General features: G+C 39.1%; 1 protein-coding gene across 1 annotated transcript in view; it reads right to left on the bottom strand.

Moving 5' to 3' along the window:
- FREM2 (FRAS1 related extracellular matrix 2) overlaps nucleotides 1–27286 on the bottom strand; it is a 157583-nt gene that overhangs the window by 70136 nt on the left and 60161 nt on the right. Inside the window, exons 3-4 of the mRNA XM_065896045.1 lie at nucleotides 15460–15606; nucleotides 8323–8553 (exon numbers count right to left, since the gene is read on the bottom strand). Coding sequence (XP_065752117.1) covers nucleotides 8323–8553; nucleotides 15460–15606 — 378 coding nt within the window. The remainder of the gene's footprint in view (nucleotides 1–8322; nucleotides 8554–15459; nucleotides 15607–27286) is intronic.

Here is a 27286-nt window from a genome sequence, read left to right as displayed (position 1 = left end):
GACTAATGAGAACCACATCAAAGGTTTCCCTTGCGCTCTGTCTCTGGCTGACAGCACAGGCAGGACTTGGGAGGGTGAGAGCAACGTGGGGTCAGCATTCGTCCCCCTGGCTCCCCTCAAGGTTCCAGAGCTGGCTGTACCCCACCAAGTAAAGGTCATCGTGCCCACTGGCTGCCCTAGCTCGTTCACTGGTCCAGCTAACTTCTCCTTCCCTTTCCCCCGAGGCTTAGAGGTGGTGATGGTATCCGCTCTTACAAGCCTTGGGGCATTTAACTAAACCTGGTGGTTTCCCAATTCTCGGCCTCATCTTTGCAAAAGTCGTGTTATTAAATTATTTTAAATTTTCTAATTTTGAATGTGCCATTTCTTTTCTCCTGGGACTCTGACTGATACAGCAATTGAAAAAATGGCACCATTTAAAAAATCTGTGGATGTAAGATTTAATAACTAATTATTCATTTATCAAACATTGATTGGGTGACTTCTTCTTGCCAGACACTGAACCAGGCACAGGAGCCATGGAGGTAAACAAAATCCCTGGTCTTATGGAGTTTTCTTTCTAGTTGGGGGTGGAGAGGAGGAAGAAAATAAACACATATTCAAGAAAATATATAGTATGCCAGGAGGTGACAAATGATATGAAGAAGATGGAGTGTGCCGGCGGGGATGCAGGGGGGCGCGGGGGGTGGAGGGTGGAGGGAGGGCTGGGGCATGGTATGCGCCACGGCAGGTCTGTATTATACAGGAAAGTGTCTGTGATAGAGTTACATTTGAGCTGAGATGGCAAGGTGGTAATGAGATACCCTATGTGCGTAATTTAGGGAAGAGAATTCCTGGCAAAGGGAATGAACAAGTGTATATACTTCAGGCCAGGTATATGCAAGGAATGGCCAGGACACCAGTGTGGTTTGATGGTCTGAGTAAACTGGGCAAGGAGGAGAGGACAGAACATGGGCTGGTGAAGTGACAATGAGTGGGGGTGAGTGGATCGCATGGAGCTTTCAGGACCACTGGCAGGACTTTGCTTTTTACTCAGAGCAGGATCCTGTGGAAATATACAAGGACCAGGCAGTGGGATGAAACAAGCAAAGGCTGTTTATCCAGCCACCATCACTTGTATTTGGCTGAGACCCAAAGGCAGGCAGAGGAGTGGGAAAGTTTTACAGTGGAATAAACCTTATGGTTACCAAAGAGGAAAGGTGGGGAGTTTGGAGTTTGGGATTAACAGATACACGCTACTATATACACCGAGAGACAAAACAAGGGTGATATTACGGAAATAGTAAACTCTCTAATAAGTCAATAGAGACACAGAAAAAAATGACTGCAGGGACATCCTCTCAGTGTAAACAGTGGTTATCTTCACGTGGCAGGACAAGTGACTTTTATTTCTTTAAATCTGTCAATTTTTGACAATGAACATGTGTTACTTTTATATTTTCAGATTGGTTTCATTATTCTTTGTTTTGAAAGATAAAGCTGAATAAAGTGAATGCATGCTTTATTAGTCAATGTGACTGTATTGAAAGGAGTACTTTGATTTATCTAATGGCAATTTTTATTTTTAGGTTTTGACTGTGCTGTAACTTAGGCAAAAAAATGACTTCTGTTCTAAGAAATAAAATTTGAAAGATGTCCTTTTCTCAATTATTCTGAGTGGATTACAAAAACACCAGACTCTGCTAAAAACATGATAGAAAAAATATCTCCTAAAAATCTTTCCTATAATAGAACAAAGAAGGGAAAGAAAATGCAGGGCCTAGATGAAGGCCCTGAGTGTTCATCATCTTTAAAAAGTTTGGCACATTCAAAAACAACTCAGAAGATATTCTGGTACATCTTCAGGCTGCTCCGGTGCCCTCAGACTAGCCAACAAATGGTACTTAGTGTGGAGTCTGCCACTGATGTTTGAACATCAGTGGAAAGCTTTCTAACATTTCAGTGGTTTGTTTTGTTTTGTTTTGTTTTAACTCTGAAACAGATATGGTAATATAGGCTAATTTAACAGGAACTTAAAAGAACAGAATAATGAAAACATATCTAAGTCACATGACAATAAGTGTTACAAGTTCACATCAGGATACCATGAGGTCCAAAAATTATTCTGAAGCACTATGCCAATACTTTGGTTAGAGTGAATCTCTGAGTAATCTTTGTTCATATCATTCAATGTTTTTATTTTGTGAATGTAGAAAATTTTGGAAAGTTCTCCATCACTGAAATAGTTTTACTTTGCACCACCTTTTCCCTTATCTACCTTTTTGGGGCCAAAAATGTACAAATGTGTGCTTATCCTTTGAACAAGTGTTTAATATTTTTTTCTTTCTCTTAAGACAATGACCCATGCTGTACAGCAATAGAGTTCAAAAAGAAGAAAGCTTTGACACTCACTGAAGTCGAAGCTCTTGCGTGCCTTATCATTTTGGTGTCATCAGCTGCCACTGACGATCATTTCATTAATTCTGGACCTTCTGTTTTAGCACACTCATGTCAAAATATCAGCTAGCCAGTGATCTCTTTAGGTCAACATTTCCGATGGTACGAAATTTGAAAAGTAATAATATTTGAATTTCGTATATTAGTCAGCCTATGTCATCTGAATTCTACCTCATGAAATGGGTTTGGTTCACTCAGCACACAAAAGTTTGCCTTTTTTTTTTGTCTCCGATAAGATTAGCGTTCCTGAGATATAAGCTCTACTTTCCTCTAGAATAGTATGTTTATTCTCTACTATATATTATATAGTATTAACCTAAACTGGTCCCGCCAAAAATGATTAGACATCATATATTTTAATCTACTAGTTCATGGCTATGTTTTGACATCATTAAAATATCAGAATAAGCCCATTTCAATCAGAAGTTTGCAGATACTTCAAGTGTACAAACTAAACAATTGCATAAAATACTTATAGGCTTCAGATATCTATGTTAGGTATCTGTACTCAAATACCTATATTTAAGGTTGTGTTCTCCTAATAAAGTACATAAAAGTCATTTTACTGGTTAGAAATGACACACAGTAAAAAAGGAAAGGGATCTTTATATGAAATCAAAAGTTTTAGTTCTTCATATTTTCCTCTTCCCAGAAATTAAAGTGTTTTATATTAATTAATACCTATATGCTTCTAAGAGTGAGGAAAGATGGTGTAATTTCTCACGGTTAGGGAACCTCGTATAAAGAAAGTTAAGAATCTTCATCCCAGGTTAGATACTTCTGTGGACACCGTGATTGCTCCCCTTATCATAACACATAGCATCTGTATTGTTAAATGTAACAATTTAGTGGAATGTAATCACTGAGTGATATGACGCTTCAGGGTCAGTGTGCGTTCTTCACTCGGGCATATATCCCTAGCTCTTAGCAGAATTCCTGGCATATAGCAGATGCTCAATAAACATTTGTTGAACACACAGATACATCATACAAGGGCTAAAGTGGTCTTGATAATTTTCCTAGAACACTTGCTTTTATTCACCTATACTCATATATTTGAGGCTTGATGTATAAAGACAAAAGATAATAGAATAAGAATAAAAGGAATTACTTTTTTATATAGAAGAATAGGTGAAACAATGCTGCTAGGGCAAAATATACTGTTTAATTATGATTTTGGATATGATTTCATTATTTCTTCATGTGAAATGACAGGCAACCGTATAACTGAGGAAAGAGAAGAGCTTTGGAGGAAATGTGTGTGTGTGTGTGTATATATACATATATGTGTGCATATACATATGTGTGTATATACATACATGTGCGTATACACACGGCTGGGCATATATACACATATATGCATATACACATATGTGTGCATGTACATGTGTGCGTATACGCATGTATGTGTATATACACATATATGCGCGTGTATGTACATGTGTGTACATGCATATACGCGTATATACAAATGTGCGTGTGTATACACATATGTGCGTGTATGTGCATATATGTGTATACCTGTGTGTGTATATATATACATATATGTGTGTGTGTATATTTGTCTGTTCAAACACTGGCCCTGGCACTTACTAGCTGGGGGACTTTAGGAAAATAAATTCTTTGAGCCTCAGAGATTTCACTTGGAAATTGATATATAAATTGCAGAGTTGTAAACATAAGGTTGGAATGAGATAAGGTTGTAAAGGTCCTAATGCAGTGTCTGGCTCACAGTGGGCACTCCAGTGTGGTAGAGACTGGTATGATGATTATTATGAAACCCTTTGCCTAAGGAATAATCCTTTCGGACTTCTCTGATCTGGGTTAGAAAACAGGGCAGGAGGAATAACAGTGATCTGAAATTTCCTCAAAGCCCTTCTTGTCTCATGGAAATCTGCTGTCTGCTTTTGATCACAATCCAGCCTAGTGGCAGCGGATCTTTTAACAGAAGACAACTGGTACCATTCAATGGAATTTCGCAGAGGAGTGCCCATCCCCTGAAATGAAATGTAACTTCACCCATCTCTGCCGATACTAAAAGAAAACCAAATGAAACAGCTTTCAAGTGGTTGACTTAGGCAGAGGCTAAAAGGTGGCCCAATTTCTTGGGTTCCTCATCCAGAAAAGGAGTTAAACATTTCATGCACTTAAAAACCCCTCCCAGCTGGAACTTTCTATGGGCATATGCAAAAGATGGAGATTGTGGAATCAAAGTGAAACAAGGGAGGACAGCAAAGTGACAGAGGAGGATGAAGGAGAGAGGTAAAACTCATAACAGTAGCAGATTTTCCACGGGTGTGCACCCTGAGGCTGCAAAAACACCTGGAGGCGTAGGGGGTGTGACACAGAGAGGCTCACCTCTCTGCTCCGCAGTCCGTTCTCTGCTTATTTTAGTTTTTCTCTTTGTACCCCAGGCTTCAATTGATGAGGAAATTGAATTTACTGATTTACTTAATCAATGACTAAACCCATTTGCCTAGGAAGTTACCGATTTCCATAATCGTGGCAGAACGCTGTATTCCCTCTCTGTGCTCCAACAGCATTCTGTTGAATAGTACCAAAAGCTCCTTTTCAGTCTCCACTTTTATGCAACAAAATAAGTCTGTTCTGGACAAAAATGTGGGCTTCCGAAGCCCCATCTGATAGCTGAACTGCGCTCGGGTGGCCCCTCCCGGATGGGCAGGGGCAGGTCCCAGCATGGCTGTGAGATCTGTGTGTGGGCATTTGGGAGCTTTGGTTCCATTCTACCCAAGGCCAGTCCAGGGCTGTGAGGGAGGGGGATGGGGTGCAGTTGCACCAGGCTCTCACTGGTGTCTGCCCCTCGAGTCAGGCTGCACTCTTGCACAGATGATGCAGGAAAACACAACGACTGCACCAATCTTTAGAGAGGAGTCAACTTTATTGATTATAGATAGAGCCATGGTGCCCAATCAGAGAGTCGCAGACATCTGGAGGCATGAGAAGCATCACAGAGCACCCATATGGGCACTGACTGTTGAGTCGAGTTAAATAAATAAGCACCTAAGGGTGTTTGTTATTTTTGCGGTAGACGTAGATACTCATTTACTGAATAAAGTCATAGTCATTAAAAAGCTTTACCTGAGCCATGACTATGTAATTTAAAAACATAAATCGAGGGAGAGTATTCTAAGAGTATAATTATGAACATGTGAGGAGCCATGATGTATGTATGTATGTATATGTGTGTGTGTGTGTGTGTGTGTGTGTGTGTGTGTAGAAAGCTTATGTTCCTAAGTTTTTTGTCATAAAATTTGGGAACAAATGTTCTAAAATTTGTCTCATGTGGAATTGAGAGCATCCTATAAACATCAAGTTAAACGGTACGCATGACTGAAAGGTAGTGAGGTAAAGGAGTGAATGAAAGAACGTATATAATGTGCTAAGTACACTGTCTGGCACACGGCAGGTGCTCGATGAATTTCAGTTATTATCGTTATCAGTACCAGTTACTGGTAAGTACTGGCAAAAGTGTGTACTTGCATGTGTTTATATAAACTGGCTAATAAGTAAAAGCAGTTCCCAGCCTAAGATAAAGCAGAGTTGATTATTCCCCCTCTTGCTCCCATAACACTCTGTTCATTCTTTGTTGTGTTGATACTACATCACATTCTGCCACCATAACTTACTTACAGGGCTCTGTTTCCCGTTAGACCATATGCTCTTTGATAGAAGAGACTGTATCCTATTATCTTTGCATCCCCAATACATAGTGCTGTCCCCAGCAGAAGTGTGAGCTGGATACATTTTTAATACATGCAAAAAAAAAATCTCATAACATGTCCTAGAGTTAATAAGCAGCAGAGGGAGAGCTTATAGGCACAATGGTTCCTAGAGCTAGTGAATTCACACGTGAAGAGTTACAAGCGAGTGTAGAAAGAAATAATCAAAATTTTGAAATGGTTGGGAAAGTGATCCTTTGTGGAAAGAAAACAGGTTATTTAATCTCTTAATATGAAATCTAACATTGAAAATAATAGACAATATATACAAATGGCAAAAAATAAACAACAACAAAAAATCTAACATTGTATGTATGCTATTAGAAATAACAACAATATTTGTATTTTGCTTTATGTCGTATGGAACTCTTTCATAAGAATGCTGTACCACGAGAATAATTAATTTTCCTTGTTGTGTGCATTAGGAAACTAAATCTTCATAAAAGCCATGTGATTCGATGTTAGATCTCATACAACTATAAATTGTAGAGTTGGGAAACAAACCCATGCCTTGTCATTTCAAGACCACTGATGTTCAACAAGACATGGATTATATTAGGCAACTGCTGTGCCAGCACACTTGTCAGCCGTCACAGGGATGATCGTGGCCTGGGATGAATAGCGCTGAACTTCATCTAGAAAATTGCCAAGACAACTCAGGTGACCATTACATAAAATAAAATTGTGGCAAATTTTAATTTGGTAGCCTTCAAGAGTATAGATTATATAAGGAGTGTGTGTGTGTGTGTGTGTGTGTGTGTGTATGTATATTGTGTGCATTTGTTTTTAAAATCCCACTTCTCAGACTTACTACGGGTAGGGAGTATTGTGTGTCACTCTGGGCTTATCAATAGGAAGGCACAAATGAGTTTAAGTGTCCTATTCTTGGGGTCAAGTATGGCAAGTATACCAATGGGCAAATAAAACATCAAGAAATGGCTTCAAACAAACTGTAACTAATGGGCCAGTTTATATGTATTAAAGCTGTCATGGGCCTGTTCAAAAGAGAGAAAAGCTTTATTATGCTAGCACTTACCCCAAACTCAGGACTAGAAGAAAATTTAATTGTTTATTCCCAGATAACGCAGATAAAATTAAATGTAATTAAATGCTAATTAACATTTCCGTCCTGTTCTTTAACGGAAATGATAAACATAACTGAAGTTCATAGGCAACTAAAGGCAGAGATGTTAGTTAAACAAACAGAGCCGGAGCTCCGGTTCTCTTATCCTCTCTCCTTAATTATGCTCAGTTGTTAAACCCAGAGATTTCCACATATGTCTCCGTTTCACGTACTCAGTAGATTGTATCTTCACAGAACATTTAAGAGTTTTCTGACTAACGAAATAAATAGGCTGGCGGTTTAAAAGAAAGTCACGTCTGTCTTCTGACAGGATTTCAGCTTTAGAGGAGGCTCACCAAGCTTTGTATAAATGCCAGCCCTCAAAAGGCCAATTCAACCTTTTTTTTTCCCTGGCTGCACCGAGACAAGTCAGGACTGGAGGAGTATGGCAGGGGAGGGAAAGGTCAATTTACACTCAAATCAGTGAGGTTCACTTGAACCAACATCAGCTAAGGGTGTGCATTGACAAGAAAACATGATCTAACAGAAATTAAGAGCAATGATGCAAGGTATTTTTCACCAAGGAGAGGGGGTGGGTTGGTGGGTATTATGTAACAAATGTGGAAACATATGGCAGAATGAAAAGTTTTGGCTGGTGAATATATGAAGAAATTTGAATAAAGTGTTATATGGAGAACAAATTAATCCCCAAATGGTCTAATTCTTAAAGCATTTGTTTAAAGGACATTTTAAAACACATTTAAAAGACTTTAAAAAGTCATGAAGTAATTCTAGAAAAATGAGATGAGCGACGTCGGTTCTGAAGGATAAAATTATAATAAGAGAAAGAACATATTGATAATCCTAGGTGTATTTGTAGTCCATTGACTTGAAAAAATATCGCTTCCTTTCATTAATTTTCGGGTTCTCTCTCCCATCAGCATATCTGAGAATACTGAACCATTCATCTAGAAAGTTCTCTCTATGGAAAATCCAAACATTGAATTTAAAACCTCCTTTATAAGGTGTTTTGTCATAAAAACCCAACAGTGACAACACCACTGAGTTGATGGTAGCTTTTACCGTCTCCTGGGTCCACGATCTCCACTGTGGTCACTGCAGGGAATTCCAGGGCAGCCAGCACGGGCTCTGAGAGAACCACCTGGAAGGTCTCGGCCCGTTCATGTTCCCCATCACTCAGGATCCGCACTCTCCACGTGGCCCGGGTCTGGCCTGGGTTGAACTGCACTTGTTTCTGTGCTTTGCCCTTGAAGTCTTTGTCTTTTTTTGCAGTCCCATCTCTTGAGCCAATACCTTCACAGAAACACAGTATCATTTCCTTTGTTTCATTTTCAACTAGTTATTAAGGCTTTCCTTGTTGTCAACTTTTTGTGTGTCACTGTATCCTGCAGTGCAAAGTAAATCCTGCCTTGATTCCATGAGATGGATAATTGGGTATGGGTCTTACAGTAAAAGTGTTCTACTGTAGCTGTTAAGCAGTGCATGATTCTGTTCTACTCTTGCCCCATTATGGTTTTGCTATATATTCTTTGAGCTAAGTTTGTGTTAGAACCACTTGTAAAACAGGACCGAGGAAATCGATGCTCACATTCTGAAATAGTCTCACACCCACAAATTCGTACGATCTAAAAACTCTTCACATTTACTTTTTTGCATGGGTTGTATTGCATGTGTTATATTTTAAAAACTTAAGAAAAATTCTCTAACTAGAAAATATAAGCCAGCAAGAGACTCTGTGAGTCAAAGAATTCTTTGATAATCTAAGCTGTAAATGGCCAAGCATGATAATAAAAAATTATAATATTCTCTAAACATTTAATGGAACTAGGACCCTTAAAAAATCTAATTCAGCGTTTGTCAACATGACTATTGCCAGGTTTTTCTTTGTGGAGCATTCCAGAATTCCACGAAGCCATGCGAAGAGAATTGGAGAGCTAAATGTATATGGTTATTATGAGCAGTACTCTGTTGGTTCACTCAAGGTCCATTTCAGTTAGCTGGGAAGGTTAAAGGATCCCTGAGTCTCTAAGTACATTACAAGAGCATCTTTATTTGCCATTACTATGCTACATACTCAAATCTTAAGATGTATGATCTATAAAGCAATGAGTAAGAGTCAACAAATTCAACATCATAGAAAAATTACAAAATTGCAGTTAGTATTTGTTCTAGTATATTTTCAAGTACTGATCAGAACCTCTTAATGATACAAGTTAATGGAATAATTTTCAAATATATTCCTTTATACATTGGCGTTTTCAAAAAAAAATGTCATGAAGAACCTAGGGATAAGACAGGAATAAAGACACAGACCTACTAGAGAATGGACTTGAGGATATGGGGAGGGGGAAGGGTAAGCTGTGACAAAGTGAGAGAGTGGCATGGACATATATACACTACCAAACGTAAAACAGATAGCTAGTGGGAAGCAGCCGCATGGCACAGGGAGATCAGCTTAGTGCTTTGTGACCACCTAGAGGGGTGGGATAGGGAGGGTGGTGGGGAGGGAGACGCAAGAGGGAAGAGATATGGGAACATATGTATATGTATAAGTGATTCACTTTGTTATAAAGCAGAAACTAACACACCACTGTAAAGCAATTATACTCCAATAAAGATGTAAAAAAACAAAAATATTGGCATTTTCAGAGAATTTGGTAGAAAGATTTAAAAAGAGAAAAATAAAATCTTGTGCCTATTAGAATTAAAAAGTCTGAAAATAAATTCTTTGTACCATTTCTCACTTCTGAAAAAAATTATCTTATTTTCAGAAAATGCCCTTTGGTTCTTCAAACTAGAAATGAAACTGGACCAAGTAAGATCCATTCAATCACAAATGTTCATTGGGTGCCTACTATGAGCCAGACAGAACAGATAAAACCTCTGTCCTGTGGTGCTTATGCAAGATTTATCTGGTTTTTTTTCAGGTTCTCATTAATTATCTATTTTATACCTAGAATCAACAGTGTATATATGTCAATCCCAATCTCCCAATTCATCCCACCCTGCAAGATTAATTTGAATATTTATTTCTTCATCTGAATATATCACTGACTATTTCATCTTAAAATGACGATGAAGATAAATATTTCACTAAACTACTTCTGTCTTATAGATCTCAGAAATATTCTTTTTTTTCAATAGGAGGTGAAGCATAATTTACTGAATGGCAAGAGAAAAAAGGGCACAGAACCAGGAATTTCAGCACTACGTATCTTGTTGAGCATTGCAGACTTCCTGTTAGCTCTCTGGTTCCTAATGCTCACAGGGTGGCTGTCAACACCTCTTGGATCCACCACAATTCACTGCCGAGGTGATGATGAAAGGAATCATTCTCTCTGAGGTTCCAGCACACACGCGGCTCATTGACCCATTTATCTCCAGTGGTACGACCAGCAAAAGAATCTATGATTTGGACTCTGATAGCTACTGCCCACTTTTCCGATTTGTTTTGTTTCATCAACAATGCATTATTTTCCTGGAGATTCAAAAGGCAGTGAAAAACCAAAAGGACTCCGTATAATACAAGGAGTGTCCACTAGCTCCAACTAGTCATACTTCTAACTGATAATCAAATCATCCAACCTAAATAAAAAATAAGTTGCAAAGCCAAATCTCAGTTGTTTCTGTCATTTTGTGGTGGATTTTGAAAGAGATTCCCAACTGAATGTGAAGTATATCATTGATTTGTCAGGTGAAGAGGAATGCAGTTCTATTTTATGAAAAAGATTGTCTTAAACTGTTTGGTATGTTTCTCAAACATGAGAAAACAACGAAGGGCATGTCATCTTTTTCAAAAGGTACAATAAGACCATGATGGAATATTAAATTTACTTGGGGTCAAAAATAAAGATTCCCTTTTCATAATTGACACACAGTACCTATTCTAAGTGCAGGGCTAGTCTACCCTGTTACTAAAAGTGTGGTCCATGGGCCAGCAGCATGGACCAGATCTGGACGCTTGTTAGAAATGCAGAATTTCAAACCCTACCCCAGACCTATTCAATCAGAACCAACGTTTTAGCAAGATCCCCATGTAAGTCTTATGTGCATTAAGATCTGAGGGTGGGTAGATACCTACTAAATACATCATACCTCCACGAGGCACTCTTACATAGGTGCCCAATTTTTATAAAGGATGAAGAAATGGTGTATAGATTGTGAAGGAGACAGATTAGTTCATACTTTAATGTGGTAGACAAGACAGTCACACAATGTTCGAAAATTTTGCTCTTACTTGGAGATACAAATATTCAGCTAGTAAACCATACATATTACAAAAATATTATTATATTGGGGAAAAAGAATTCTGGAAATTAAAAGGCTTACATAAATTGGGCTTAAATTTATGCTTCTTTTTTCAAAGATAATTATTAAACAAAACATATTACTTTGATTTACTAAATGAAACTACAATTGCATCTCTTCCCGTGGCATGGAAGAATGGTATGGGGGTTAAGCAAGGTACTTTGGAATGAGAGGTTAGACTTCAGTCCTACCTCTGCCACACAGCGGCTATGAAATCATAGGCAAGTTAACTTCCTCGGTTGCAGAGGATTTAAGAAGCGCTGTGGGGTGGTAGTTAAGAGAATCTGCCCTGGAGCCAAATCTCACTTCTGGCCTTAGTAGCTATGTAACTTTGGGGATATGACAACCTTTCTGTTTCTTTACCTGTAAAACGGGGGATATAATGACCCACTTTTCTTGGGGTTGACTATGTAAGGTGTTGAGAACCAGGGCTGGCCTGTAATAATAACTCAATAAATTAGCTATCATTATTATCACCCCACAGTCCATTACCTAACACAGTGTCTGGCACTTAACAAGCACTCAGGAAAATACTAGTTGAGTTAGTGAATAAAAGATTGTAAAGAGGGCTTCCCTGTTGGCGCAGTGGTTAAGAATCCACCTGACAGTGCAGGGGACACAGGTTCGAGCCCTGGTCCGGGAAGATCTCACATGCCGCGGAGCAACTAAGCCCGTGCACCACAACTACTGAGCCTGTGCTCTAGAGCCCGCGAGCCACAACTACTGAGCCTGTGAGCCACAACTACTGAGCCCATGAGCCACAACTACTGAAGCCCGCACGCCTAGAGCCTGTGATCCGCAACAAGAGTAGCCACCACGATGAGAAGCCCGCGCACCACAACGAAGAGTAGCCCCCGCTCGCTGCAACTAGAGAAAGCCCGCACGCAGCAGAAAAGATCCAACTCAGCCAAAAATAAATACATAAATTTATTAATGTATTAATACATTAATGTATTAAAAGCAGAAAAGATCCAACTCAGCCAAAAATAAATACATAAATTTATTAATGTATTAATACATTAATGTATTAAAAGCAGAAAAGATCCAACTCAGCCAAAAATAAATACATAAATTTATTAATGTATTAATACATTAATGTATTAAAAGCAGAAAAGATCCAACTCAGCCAAAAATAAATACATAAATTTTTTTTAAAACTTAAAAATAAAAAAATACTCTTTACTCTTGTAAACAGTAAAAGAGATGGGTAAAGCACTTAATGTGCTTGGTGGAATATCTCGCATTTAATGCGTGTTCAGTAAGTGGGAGCATTAAGATCCTTGAAATTGAAATTCTTTTGTGAGAGGCAAATACATATTTAATTTATTAATGGATTATAATGCTTATAACATAAACAATTATCTCTGAGAAAATACGTATACAAAATACATGATTTATTAACTGTGTGCCTGAGGGTAAATGATATTCTGTCTTTAGCTATAATACAAGCTATCTAATTCTAAACCTCCATACATGAAATTGGAGGTTGTAGGGGAACAGTAATACGAAACACATCCCTTGCAGAACTTCTACAGGGCTACCCTTTGCTTTAACCTGACTTTTCCATTGCCAGTCCTAGCATGAATTCTATTACCATCTTCAATGATCGATGGGTATGGGCCACACACAGAAGTCTTTCCAACTTTCTATCACCCTGGGTTACTAAGTAACATTGTGAGGTTAACCAAGTAGCGCTATAGAGCCTTTTTAGAATTATGAATGATCTCCACGCCTGAAGGAAATAATAGTTCATTGAAAAAATAACTTCGGGAGAAAAAAAGAGGCTCGTTCAATATTTTAGCATTCAGCTTAAAAAAGGGCAACAGAGAGAAAAATCTGAAAAGATAGTTTTAAAACTATTTTTCAACCATTAACTTTCCCATTGCTATCAAGGGGCCGTATGTGAGCGAATAACTAAATATATTCACTAGGAGTGGGAATTTAGGTAAAACGCAAATAGATGAAAGCATCCTTAAGAACTGCTAAGGTGCTCTGTCTTTTAGTTATTACTTTCCCTGTGAATTATCTGCTACATTTTCAAGCACAAAGCACAGTTAAGGTGCATCTCTGACTGACAATACGTAAGGCAGAATCAAATTCCTGATCTGAAGGGCACACGTGTGTGCGCAGAAAGAACACGCCTCTTTGAGGGCAATAAGAGCATTCACTGTGCTTTAGAAGGTTAAACACAGATTGTAAATGACCGCCTACAAAGAGGCACAGGCAAATAAAGATGAAAGCAGAGCTGCCAGATGGGTCTGCAGGTGGACCCGCACTCCTGAAGCCAGAGGAGCCTTGAGGGGTCAGTAAAGCATAATGTGAAAAACCGTCATCTAAAGTTAAAAAACAAAAAGCACTTTGGAAATAAGGGATAATTAATATCCAGCATCCCAGCATCAGTGGAAATCATGGCAGGTGGGTGGGGATAGAGTTCATGGCAAAAGTATGGTGTGTAGAATATGCGTGTGTGTGTGTGTGTGTGTGTGTGTGTTTGTGTGTGCTGATAGGGATCTACTGTTTAAGGCTTTTGAATTTCATGGACCAGTAAAATCTCAAATAATCATTTTGGAAACAAACACAGGGTTATCAGCTTTTTATTTTGCCAACATTTTCCTAGATTCCTACCTTAGTTGATACTCACAATGAAATCTCTTTCACCGCATGAAAATTCTATCAGCCTAGATGTCTATATAACACACGGTACCAAAAATAATATAATCACCTGGGGTGCTATTATTTTTCATCACCATGCCAAATATTTTGTGCTGATTATATTACTGTTTAAAATGACTAATATACCTACTTTTCTCTATTTTATGTTTACATGAAATTGAATGTGAGCTTGGAGATGAAAAAAGGTTTACTCATTTGCTTTTGACTCTTTTTTTAAAAAAATTTATTTTATATTGGAGTATAGTTGATTTATAATGTTGTGTTAGTTTCAGGTGTACAGCAAAGTGATTCAGCTATACATACACATATATCCAAACTTTTTCAGATTCTTTTCCCATAAAGAGTTCCCTATGCTATTCAGTAGGTCCTTGTTGATTTTATTTAAAAGGGTAAGGCAGCAGAAAAGGATTAGTATTTAACACCTTACTGTTGGGAAGAAAATTCACAACATTTATCTTTTATGTAGCGCTCTTATGTAGTGTTAGGGTTTTTGAAACTTTTAGTGACCTACCAGAGCATTCAAATGCAACAAACAGATAGTAAATTACACTTCAATGTCTTAATAGATCACTGAACAGTTTTTTGTTTACTTAGTATTAAAGTAGCCTTCATAAATTTATATTTCAGCAGGATTTTATCTTATAAATTACAGAGTTGCCTAAGCCTATTCTAAGATCTAGTGACACTTAAGTTATTTTAATTTATGAGCTATTACTGTCATTTTGTAAAGTTATTTTATATCAGAGAAATATCATATGTAGGTAGAAGATTTGAAGAGGTATATATTTTGATTACATACTTCCTATTTTTTCAGCCTCTGTCTCTTTGATTTAGCCTCAGCACAAAACTTTTGGCATGTTTCTTTAGTAAAGAACCTTTAATTGTCAGTATCTCCCTAAGCTTTAAAACTAGAGCAGAAAACTAAACTTTTTTTTTTTTTTTTTTTTGCGGTACGCGGGCCTCTCACTGTCGTGGACTCTCCCGTTGCGGAGCACAGGCTCCGGACGCGCAGGCTCAGCGGCCATGGCTCACAGGCCCAGCCGCTCCGCGGCATGTGGGATCTTCCCGGACCGGGGCACGAACCCGCGTCCCCTGCATCGGCAGGCGGACTCTCAACCACTGCGCCACCAGGAAAGCCCAACATTTTTAATCATAGAAAAATTATGAACTTTTGCTAGAAAAATGGGATTTTGAGACAGAAGTGCAAATTAAACTTACTTATAAAGGAAGTCTCTCCCAAATAACCTCTACGTTTAAGCACGACATCTAGAAATTTGGAGTCCTCATTGATCAAGTAATATTCCTTTTCAAAGGAGATCCATGCCCAATTCAGACTAAAATGCTGCTTGATTAACTTGTTTCCACCTGGAAAACAAAATTTTAAAGCCTCGAATTAGTGGTTTCTTGAATGAATAACCTTAGACATTCCAAAGACGACTTTAATGATGCAACATGACGAATCACTCTAGCTACTTGGTTTGATTCACAATCTAGGATCCATACATGAAGATACATCTTACTGTTCACTGACTGTTATGCAGAAATACAACTGACATAATTCTTTGCAAAATCCCTTGATCTTTAGCAGGGGAAGTGGGTCAGAGGGAAGGAACACACAACTACCAAAAGCAACTTTGTTAAATCCAAAGTCAAGTACCCAAGTTGCAGGATGACTCATTTCCCACAAGGTGCCGCTGGAGAGCAATTTTTTCTATAAAGAAAGCTGCAGGGCTCTTCTGTGATGTTAAACACACACACACAACTTCACAAATACCTTTTTCTGGTTCACTGAGCAATTGGGTGGAAGGCTTTAATTATAACCACTTAAGGAAAAACAAATATCCCTTCTCCGCCTCCCTTCCCCGCTAGATTCCACTCCATTCCTTAAAGCAAACAGGTCTTTTCATTGATTCCATTCTACTCTGAAGATAAGGCTTTCTCCTCCCACCTTCCCACCAAAATGGAGCTGGCTGCCTATCAGGAGAAAATGTGTGTGATCTCTCTAATGTGAAAGCTGCTCTGCTAGGTGAAAGAAAAGAGAAACGGTTATCAGCTGATCACTATGCATGTATCCCTCTACTTCCTTTGATCTACACCAATTATTTCAGAGTAAGGTGAAGTTTATACACAAAGGCATCAATAATTTCCTTTAAGTCTTTCTGTAAAAGGGGAAAAAAAGCCCAAATAATAAACACAGCTAAAGACACAATTTTAACTCCAGTTTCTTCTCTTCTGAGTTCACACAGGGCTACACTAGAGAAAAAGAAATGAGACAGGAAAACATCAAGGCTTTAACAGACTGAGAGCAAAAAAATCCACACGTGGGAAAGAAAACATAATTAACACATGAAAAAAATGTTCATCTTTGCTAGAAATTTAAAAAAAAATTGCAGTGTCTTTGAGTTATGAATTGACACGTACTAAAGATTAAAATGAACACCCAGCACAGCCGAGATTATTTAGGGAAATTGGTTTTCTTATTTATTGCTGTTTAAATTGTAAATTAGCACCGAGCCATTTAGACAGCTACATGGCAATGTGTGCAAGAGACAAGAAGACGTTCATACCATTTGATCTTGTGAGTCCTTCTGTGCGAGAAGCAAAAATCTATTTGTAAGGGACTATTCGTTGCAATATTTTCTATAATAGCCCTCAAACCAAAAATCTTAAGAGTTTACTCTATTTATGGTCCATCGAATCAATGAAATGCGATTCAGGCATTAAACAAACAAAAAAAAAAAGAAGTTTTTGTTGAAATACTTAACACAAAATACAGAAACGAATGGTGTTGATACTGTGCATGCAGTGACGTAGTAACATGAAACACTTCAAATACGGAGCTGCTTGGTGTTTTAAGCTGATGGGATTACGGACCTGTCATTTTCGTTAATTTTAAAAATCTAAGATATAAATCGATTGGAGAACAGGAAATTCATTCCACATTTTGTCCTTAAGAACTTACTATGCCTGCCATGTCTTAGACACTGGGTACTGTTCTGGAGAGGAGGGGCCACGGGCTGGGGGCTACCCAGAACTGGAGTTCATAGCCCACTTCATTCTTATCTGCTGTCTGACTTTGAGCAAGTTTCTTCCCTAGACCTCAGTTTCCTCATCTGGAGAATCAAATGAGGGTCATATTAATTAATGCCTGTGTCTGCTGTGAGGATCAAGTGAGACGTGCCCTGCCCTGTCTTCTTCCCACTGTCTCCAATCTGCTCACTCTGAGGTTCATCCAAGAGTCCTGCTGCTCCATGGATTTCCCACCCTCACTCTTTCTGTTACTTCCGTGCTTCTGCCTACAGCGATAACCCCCATCATTCTTCTGCTTGCACTTTCTACTCCTCAAAGGCTCCCTTTACCATCCCCTTCGTGAAGTCTCCTGCAGCGACCCCAGCCCTCTCATCTCTGTGATTCTGCAGTTTTTCACCTATTGGTTATTGTGTGCGGTTTTGTGCTTTAGCAGATATCCTCTCATATTGTTTAACTGTACACATTTACTAATTGTACTCATTTTTGTCAGAGATTGACCGGCATGCATTCTTTTACCATGCCAACACTTGGCCTTATTGTCTTTAAAAATACTTTTTTACATTATTGTGTTTATGTTCTATTACTGGGAACATTTCCTCTAGAAAGGCATAGACAAACAACAAGAACAGAATAACATTTAATCAATTAAGTTAATACACAAAACCTTTCTGATTTCTCAACTAATCATTACCTGAAAACAACCTTATGCCACACTTCTCTCTCAATTAGATTGTGGCTCCATCAAGTCCTAGATTTTATTCCAAACTTCTTGTCATGCTATACCAAGCCACTCCTGTCCGTCCAAAGACCTACAGCTTCACATCCTATCACTTCTCCACGGAGAGAAACAGCTGGTCATATCTAGCTTCTCACTGTTTTCTTCCCACATGCTTTTGCATGTGGGAAGTCTTCTGCCCAGAATATCTTTAGCTTCCTACTCCTCCTTGCAATTTGTTTAGGTCCAGCTCACCTAAAGCTCAGGAAGCCTGGCTTACCATGCAGTGTATACTTCTTCTGTATCTCCAATCACAGTAATTGTAATTCTTTTATCTTCATGTGTATTCTGCCACTAACTTCCTGAGTGCACTTCCCCAGGACAAGTACTGGTCAAATTCATCCTTCTAGCAGCCAAATCGAACATAGTGCCTGGAACACAATGAGGTCTAAAGATGTCTCCCTTGACTAAAAAGCCTATGGATAAGTATGATTTTTGGTAATAAAATGGCTCCTTTGTGACTCCTCTTTCACTCCTTATTTCATAACAGCCCTCAGCTTACAAAAACAAAGCACATGCTACAGTTTTACTTGACTTGTGATGAATAACCTCCGACTTATTTGGTAACTCTTGTGTTTAACAAATGAATTTTATTATAATTCTGTATACTTTCTTCCTATTTCCTTCCCCTATGTCTAAGAATGAGATCACTAAGCATACCATTTCTCTATTTCTTTAACAATTTTTAGCTAATTTTAAGATGTGATATTGCCCTTTTTCTAAATATTGCATGTGTTAAGAATCTTGAGTCAATGAGGCCTTTCCTTGACACTTAATAGGACACAACAAACAGCGGTGGAAAGCCCAGAATTCTCTAGCTCCTTTATTCTGGGCAATTTTTCCCTCCAGTGCTTTCCATAACCTCATATCCTATTTATGCTTTCTTTTTTGTTTGTTCATTCTGTCTCCTCCCATTGTCACCCATGATCCAGGAGGGCAGGGAGTTCATTTGGCTTACTGTTAGAAAAATGCCAATTTAATGAATTAGACACTCTAATGTCTTGGTTGAAAGAAGTTCAGTAGTGCTTCATTTAATGGGCAATATAAATATCCTATATAAATGTAACATATCCCTTTTAGCACTGAGTCATTTTCTCTTAATAAAATTATTTTTTTTCATTTTTACTTTTAATTTCTTTAATTTTTAAATTAAAAAAAATTTTTGGCCACGCTGCATGGCTTGTGGGATCTTAGTTCCCCAACCAGGGATCGAATCTGGGCCCTGGCAGTGAGAACACTGAGTCTTAACCACTGGACCACCAGGGAATTCCCTAAATAAATTTTTTTTAATTAATTAATTTAATTTGTTTATTTTTGGCTGCACTGGGTCTTCATTGCTGCGTGAGTTCTCTCTAGTTGCAGTGAGCCGGGGATACCCTTCATTGCGGTGCACAGGCTTCTCATTGCGGTGGCTTCTCTTGTTGCAGAGCACGGGCTCTAGGCGCACGGGCTTCCGTAGTTGTGGCGCGTGGGCTTCCGTAGTTGTGGCGCAGGGGCTTCCGGAGTTGTGGCGCACGGGCTCTAGAGCGCAGGCTCAGTAGTTGTGGCGCATGGGCTTAGTTGCTCTGTGGCATGTGGGATCTTCCTGGACCAGGGCTCGAACCTGTGTCCCCTGCATTGGCAGGTGGATTCTTAACCACTGTGCCACCAGGGAAGCCCGAAAATTATTTTTACTGACACTCTTTCTAAAATGTCTTGCATACTTCTATTCTATGAACACTATGTAAAGATTTTAAATGATTACCTACGAATGTGAATTATTGGAATTTGTGTTTGTCTAGATCATACCTCCATGGGTTATTGATGACAAAAGGTCTGTTTAACCCTTCCATTCCATCATGAGGATGGTCTTAAGGATAGCTAATTTCATCTCTACTTACAGATTATAAAACTTATTTTCTGGTTGGTGCTTATGTACTGGAAGGAAGAGGGTGCCCGGTTACTGGTTAATCAGGGGTTTCAAGTGACACACAGCTGAACAAGTTTGCCAAGGATTTTATATGTCCGACCACTTTCAGATTTTATTTGAAATAAAATTCAAAAACAATACTGAGAAACTTTGCTTTGCAAGACAGTGACATGCTCCAGGCAATTGTTTTAAACGTTCAGCATTCACTCTACATCGGGGATTTTTAAGTCGATACTTTGCTAGAGACTACAAAGTTAAATGTATAAAGCTTAACTCTGAATGGGATTAACTACTACCTAACTCTTTTGAGTTCTACATACGCAAATCATATTGCATTTCAGAATCTGTAAAATCTTAGGCACTACTTATTATGCAGGAGTGATATAAGGATCTGAGGAACTAAGCTGAAGTTTATTGTAACTCTCATTATTAAAATTGCCTTGCATAATGGAACTCCGTGTTTTATCTAAAGAATGGAAAGACATGTTATTTATTCATTAATTATCTACCAAGTAAATTCCTCTAAAACTTCAAAGTGGGAATAATCACTGTTGACACAGCTTACTGAATGTAAAATTTCAGATGAAGTTAAACAACTTTAAAAACCAGCAAAGTTTCACTTCAATGTGATTCTTTGCTTTTCTAAAATAGATTCTGTCATCTATGATGCTCAAGGAGCTAGTCTCAACGTCTCATTGGAAACAAATTAAAGTTTGTAAATTGTGTCATAAATCCATACAACAGCTTGACAGCTGATAACTACACTCCCAAATGCTTTGTCCCCAAACCCTGACACCACAGCCATTAAGGTTTTGATGAAAAGACCTCTTTTGAACTTTTCCAGCTGGTCTTTAGTCGTCTTCATCTTCTTTTTCAATGGGAACACAAGTTTTTTTAGAATAACAAAGAGTCACAAGCTTCAATTAGCCCTCCCTAGGAACTTAGGGCTCCCTGATTTCTGTAAAGACAGAACGTACTTTTTTCAATACGAAATTAGTGTCACGACTTTGACTTGTGCTTAAATAAGGATCATTTCTGGGTGTCCGTTTAGCTTTGACAATTTTTTTTTTTTCTTGAAGAAAAGTTAGCTACCAATAGAAAATGATCCGTTGGTAATTTTTCCAACCTGCTAAGATTTTCTAGCTTGCTACAATTCCATTTGCCTTAAGTTCAGCCTGGAAGCTGACCTGGAAATCAAATATACAGCTATTTTAAAAAGTTGGATGGGTGCAGGGGAGGGGAAGTGTTCCTGGAAGATTAAGTATAAGAACAGAGATAAGAAATCCAGTAGAAAGGGAACTTCAAAGAATTTGATAGGAGCTCAGGACATTTACTCAATATTTATTTCCTTCTCCTTTTCCTATTTAGGTAATTGGATATTAAAGACAAAGAGAGAGTGGTCAAGATGCATTCAAAATCTGCCCTGGGAAGGGGTGGTAGTGGTGCTAATCCTGACCCAGACCCCCAGAGATGAAGAGCCTTGATCTGAGGGCAGCTGTGCCTTAGTATGACCGACGGAACTCCAGAAGAACTGGCAGACAGACCCAGAAAACTTGTCAAGAGATTTTATAATTTTGCTGACTATTTAATAACTCCAAGGATTTAGTCCAATAATCTTTTCCAAAATTGCTGCAGTACAACTTTCAATAACTGGGATATTATTTTCTTCCTCCGTTTTGTACACACCTAGCCATGCCATTCCCACTGCTATACACATTCTGAAAAAGCGGCAGCATAGAACAGGGGGTCAGATCCACAAAGACACAGAAAGAATACAAACAGAAATGTATAGAAAGACAAGTAGCATGACAAAGACCCAGAGGTGGAGAGAAACAGGCACGGCACACGTTGACCTCTACGGATATACACACTCATGTAGAGGTCTTTTAGGCTATTCTCAGGCAAGGCACTTATAAGCACACCCTTCCTAATAAAAAAGCAGACATGGAGCTGTGATGACTTGGTCGTTGTCATACAAGTTACATAAAATTGAGCTCAAGCCTGGATTAGTTTACACTCTACCCTCTGTTCTTTGGTAAGCTCTAAAGATAAGAAGTTACCAAGTGATACGGAGGTGGATATGGGGCTGACAAATACACCAATGTGCATCTAGAAGAGCATCACAATCTGCTTTAATACGAGTAGGTTCATTCCTTAGGGACATGATTTGATCACACATATACCCGTAATGTGTAAATAATGGGTATTCATACACGAGGTTCCAAAGACTTGAATTCCCATTCATCTACTCTACAAGAGGTTAATAAATACACAGACAATTCTAATTACTCTGGGATTCCATATTTAAGAATTCATCCACTCGATAACATTTATTTTGTGGGCTTGCCGGACACTTGCTGAGCAGTTTTGAAAAATCTGCATCATCTGACCCAGTGTTCTTGTTTCGGCTCTCGTACTGTAAACAAGTGTCCTTTTCGCCGTCCATTTAGTGCCACGTTTTCCACATTTTTGTGCTTTTCGTTGGTGATTTCTCTATTTAAATAGCCCCCAATCATAGTGCTGAAGTGCTGTGCAGTGTTCCTGAGCACAAGAAGGCTGCGATGTGCCCTTACGGAGAAAATACACATGTTCCAGAAGTTTCATTCAGGCACGAGTTACAGTCTGATGACCACGAGTTCACTGTTAATGGATCAACAACATATATATCAAATAAGGTGTCTTTAAACAGAAACACACGGAAAACAAGGTTGTGTATTGATCGGTTGATGAAATGTATGACCAGAGGCTTGCAGGGGAATCTAACTCTGTATTTCCCCTGGGAGCTATCATTTAGTATTCACAGTGATTTTATAGAACATTACCGCGAAGAACAAGAATCAGCTGTGTTTACTCAATACAAATCACAAGAGGTTAGTCTTTGGGGACAGGGCACAATGGGGCGCGGAGAGTGGAAGTGTTCTTCCTCCACACGCATTTGGCCTTCCTTTAATCAATCCTTCCCCTGGCTCACGCCCAAGAGTGTGAGCTGAAATGAATCCTCACCGCATTCTGGGATCGGCAGCCCTGGCCTCCCTCCAAGATCTGTCCCTAGTCAGAATAGCACTAGGCTTCAGACACAGTCATGACTCACGGGTAAAGGGTGGACGGGTTCCCCTGCATGGCTACCTGTTATAATTTGGACATATTATGAGAATTTAGGTAACTCATAGGGTTATCTTGAACCTCTTAGAAAATAATATACATGGAATGAATTCTGATGCAGAATAACTCCTAATCCTAGAGAATCTTAGGATACTGTGTTCTAGCATCTCAATTTAAGCAACAGCTAAGGATGAGGATTCATGCCTTTTTCTGCTTGTTTGGAAAACTGGAGCAACGGACCCTACGGAAACTGATTTTCTTGGACTCCAAGGGACCTCTAAACAGAGAACTCACGGTTATAAAAATGGATGTGCCAGGTACAATATTGTAGCCTCTGTACAAAGTCTTAAACGTCAGCTCAAAGTAGGGACTCAGAGTACAGTAAGAAGGTATTACTCATCTCTAGCTGGAGCCCAGGTTCCTGGATGAATGGGTCCCAGAAGAGAGAAAACCATAACTGGAAATTTAAAGAGATGCTTAATTAATCTACTTTTTTATACCAGGTTCCAAGCAGCACACTTTGAAACATCCTTTCCCTTCAATAGAACAGAAAAGATCACCCCACAGCTCTGGCACCCACTCTATGGGGGCCTTGGGGCCACAGGCAGGTCCCTGTTATTGGGGGGCTGAACATGGCAACTGGTATTCCCGGCAGAGTGGTGGTGGCCCTGGGCTGAGTACAGAGAACACCTAGTCGTGGGCAGAAGCATGGCCTTTGACCAGCAAGATTGGCACAACACAGGCACCGGCCAGTCGTAAAAGGCAATGGCTCAAAAGAACTAAAACTCACCTGAGGGCAGGTGTAAACTGGCTGAATGTCAGTTCAGCCTTGGGGACCCTGAATATGCTTGGAGAGGAGGGCTGGGCACAGTGGGGGCCACGGTCAGGGTGATTTTGATGTTTTGTATGTTATCTCAATGCATCTCACGATAGCCCTGCAGGTTAGCCCATCTTCACATTCTATGGATGACGTTAAGTGTCAGGTTAAATTACTTTAAATTCTATAGATATAGTATGTGATCAACTTAGGGTTCAAATTCAAACTGCTAATATTGTTTTTACACTTCTTCTGAGTAATCAGATTACGTCCTTTAGGTCAATATTCTATTTCCAGGTGACGTTAACTTAATTTCTAAATGAGTGCCATTGGATAGAAGCAAAACTGATGATCTGAGTGTGTTTCCCTCTACCATCAGCAAGCCTTCTCGTGTTAATTCATAGCAAGGCTGACAAATGGTAAGAATTAAGTGGGAAAAAAATGGATATGAAGGTCAGTTTTGAAATAGTTGAGACTGAATCAGAAAAATTAACCTAAGTTAAGGGTATGACTCTCTTATTTTTTGAATGAATTTGAGGCCATAGCCAAAAGCAAGGAGCACTGGGAGGAAAACACTTCTTCCAGGCTGAATGATGTGCTCCATCAGGGCCACAGCTGGGGCAGAGTCGGCAAGCCCCAGCCTGCAGGGATCCTCCACAGTTCTCTAAGCATGGTCCCTTCCCCCAACTCCATCCCTAGCAAAAAGAAGGAATGTGCTTACTTGCAGTCCCTGTAAAAAATGAAAAAAAAAAGTAAGGGGAGAACCATGAGTTTATATCTCCTAATTTAGGGCTTAAAAATATTTCCTTAAACAAACCTGATTTAATTGTGCAATACTTTGCTTTCTTAATTAGGAGTTTACACCCTGTGAAATGAATGTGTTCACTGTTGGGATGCACGCTAGGATAAGGAATTCAGATGTACCTCTACAGAGGACAAAGGACAACGCAAACGTATAATTTCAAGGTGAACTCTCATTTACAACATGCGTGCTCCAGAGGATCACGCGAAGTCTAAATTAAAAGCTAGCGCCGTCATTTTAATGCAGTAATATGAGTAACTAAGGAAACTATTTTCTGAAAATGAAAGTGGGATTCTGTATGCTAAACAAGAACACCAACTAATTCAAGAAATAATTATCTGCTGAACAAGACAAGTATAAACTCCAAGCATTTTAGGGCAAGAATGAACTCTAGATTGCATCTTTTCTCCCAGCTCCATTTCCCCAAGATCCAGAAAGGCTGTGATTTGAATAAGATTACAAAGCAGCTATTTGCAGAAGAGAAATAAATCCCCAGGGGTTTTCACTCCTAAGCTACTGGTCTTTCCATTTAACAGACTGTGATCTCAAATACTGTGTTTAAGCATAAGATCATAAACATTGTGTTTAAGATGATACGAAATTATAATACATATATATAATATATATAAATAAATGTGGGAGGACTTACCATTTCTTTGTAAAGCAGCCCCCAGATAATTTTCTATCGTTTCCCCCCATTTACATATAGCAGTAAAATTTAAAAACTGCCATACTTTCATAGAAACAATAACTACTTTATCGAAAGTGAGTTAAGTCTGTCAAGAAGAACCACACCCTCTCCTGCCTCTGGGGAAAGGAAAAAATGCAAACCAAAACACCTGGTGCAGCAAGATTTCACGTATGCACTGCCTGAGGCAACATATAAGTTTATTAGATCCCTGGCAACACATTCTTAAAATAAACTTAATAGCCTTCAGGTTTCTGTTCAAACCAGAGCCTAATTCCTTTTGTGGCGCCAGACATCTCCCCTCACCCCAAGGAGACTCTTCAGGGAAATGAAAGCAATGGTTCTTTCTCCTGTACCTCTCCATTTAGCACCATTTAGTCAATTCCCTGTGAAGGGAGGTTGCTTCCTATTTGTATAAGAGCGCCGTGCACATTACTAGAAGACACAACCATTACAATTAACAAGGATTATAGTTTGAGCTCTATTTTGGATTGTCTTTTGAAAATGTGTTATATCCACCTTGAGACGAATGTATAAAAGGGGGGGGGGACATCCAGAAGTGCCTTAATATGGCTGTTAAACAAAGAAACCTTCTTTAACCTAACTTGTTTACATTTTTACCACAATTTAAATTTGATGGCTAGGATGGAGGGATCAGTGTGGAACGGCAGCACAAAAACCATTCTATAATTAAAATACTGTGAGTGAATTTTGACTTAGAGTCCTAGGAGGCTAGCACTAAATTTAGGTTAATCTGTTGTCACTGTTTTCAAATCTGAGTCAGTAACATGTTCTTAGGTGTATTTGTTCTCAGAAGTAAAACCAAGGTTTGGAAATTTTAGATTTAAAATTAAAAAGAAATTTATGGAATCATATCACATCTGGTTACCTGGCTATCGCTCCTGTGACAAACAGAAACAGCCACATCATTGATGTCTGTCAAGAAAGGTGGGAGAGAGGGAAGCAAGGAAGGATGGGAGGAGGAGGGAAGGAAAGAGAAAGGGAGAGAGGGGGAGGGGAGAGAGAGAGAGAAGGAGTAGAAAACCATCAATGTCATGTTTGTTCCCACATTTTCTTTTCATTTATTTCAGATTAGTTTCTCAAAGCTAGCTTTTGTGCTCAACTTGTGCATTATTTAATCAGTCAGACTCCTTGGTGACTGTTCTGGTCCCCTTAAAATTATGCCAGAGCTACAAATACATCCGCTCTTGGTGATTTTACTGTCATATATAGCTGCCGAAAGAGAAAGAAAAAAGACACAATAAGTATAAAGACAAGTTGGTATGGTCTTAGAGCACCAGACCCTGCAGGGAAATAATTTAGACAACATACAGCAACGTGTTTGCTTAAACAGAGCTCTGTGCAAACACACGTGTTGTAAAGAATAAGGAGGGCTCACATGTAGTCCCTTCTGTAAGACAGACTCTAGTAAGGAGGGTAAACCAAAAATCATATGTCAATTATAATGCAACATGTAAGGTGAAAGGGTAAGCCTACAGTACCTGGGAGGGACGGGAGGGCATTCAACCGGGACCACAGAAGTCTTGACACATGAGGTGCCACGGGGCGGGGGAGGAAGGACGGTGCCACTCGGAGGGGAAGAAATCACAGGAAAACAGGTGCAGGAGGACGGCTTGGTGTGCTCATCAGTAGAACAGTCAAGCTTTGCAGGGTTTGCGGAAGCACATCGGAAAAGGAGGAGATAGGCTGGGGCGTAGTCAGGGGGAGGATGGAGGAAATTTGGGGTAGAGAAAGAATCTGAATTCTACTTTAAGAAATATTAGCTTGGTAGAATTATTCAAGGACTCGTTAGAATAAAGTTGGACTAGGAATCAAAGGTATCATTCACAAGTACCCCCCCAGATTAGTTTTCTTTCTTTAAAAATAATGTTATTTATTTATCATTTATTTTTGGCCGCTGC

The sequence above is a fragment of the Phocoena phocoena genome, chromosome 18, assembly GCF_963924675.1.
Source record: "Phocoena phocoena chromosome 18, mPhoPho1.1, whole genome shotgun sequence".
NCBI lineage: Eukaryota > Metazoa > Chordata > Mammalia > Artiodactyla > Phocoenidae > Phocoena > Phocoena phocoena.
This window is presented reverse-complemented; position numbering and strand designations above follow the sequence as displayed.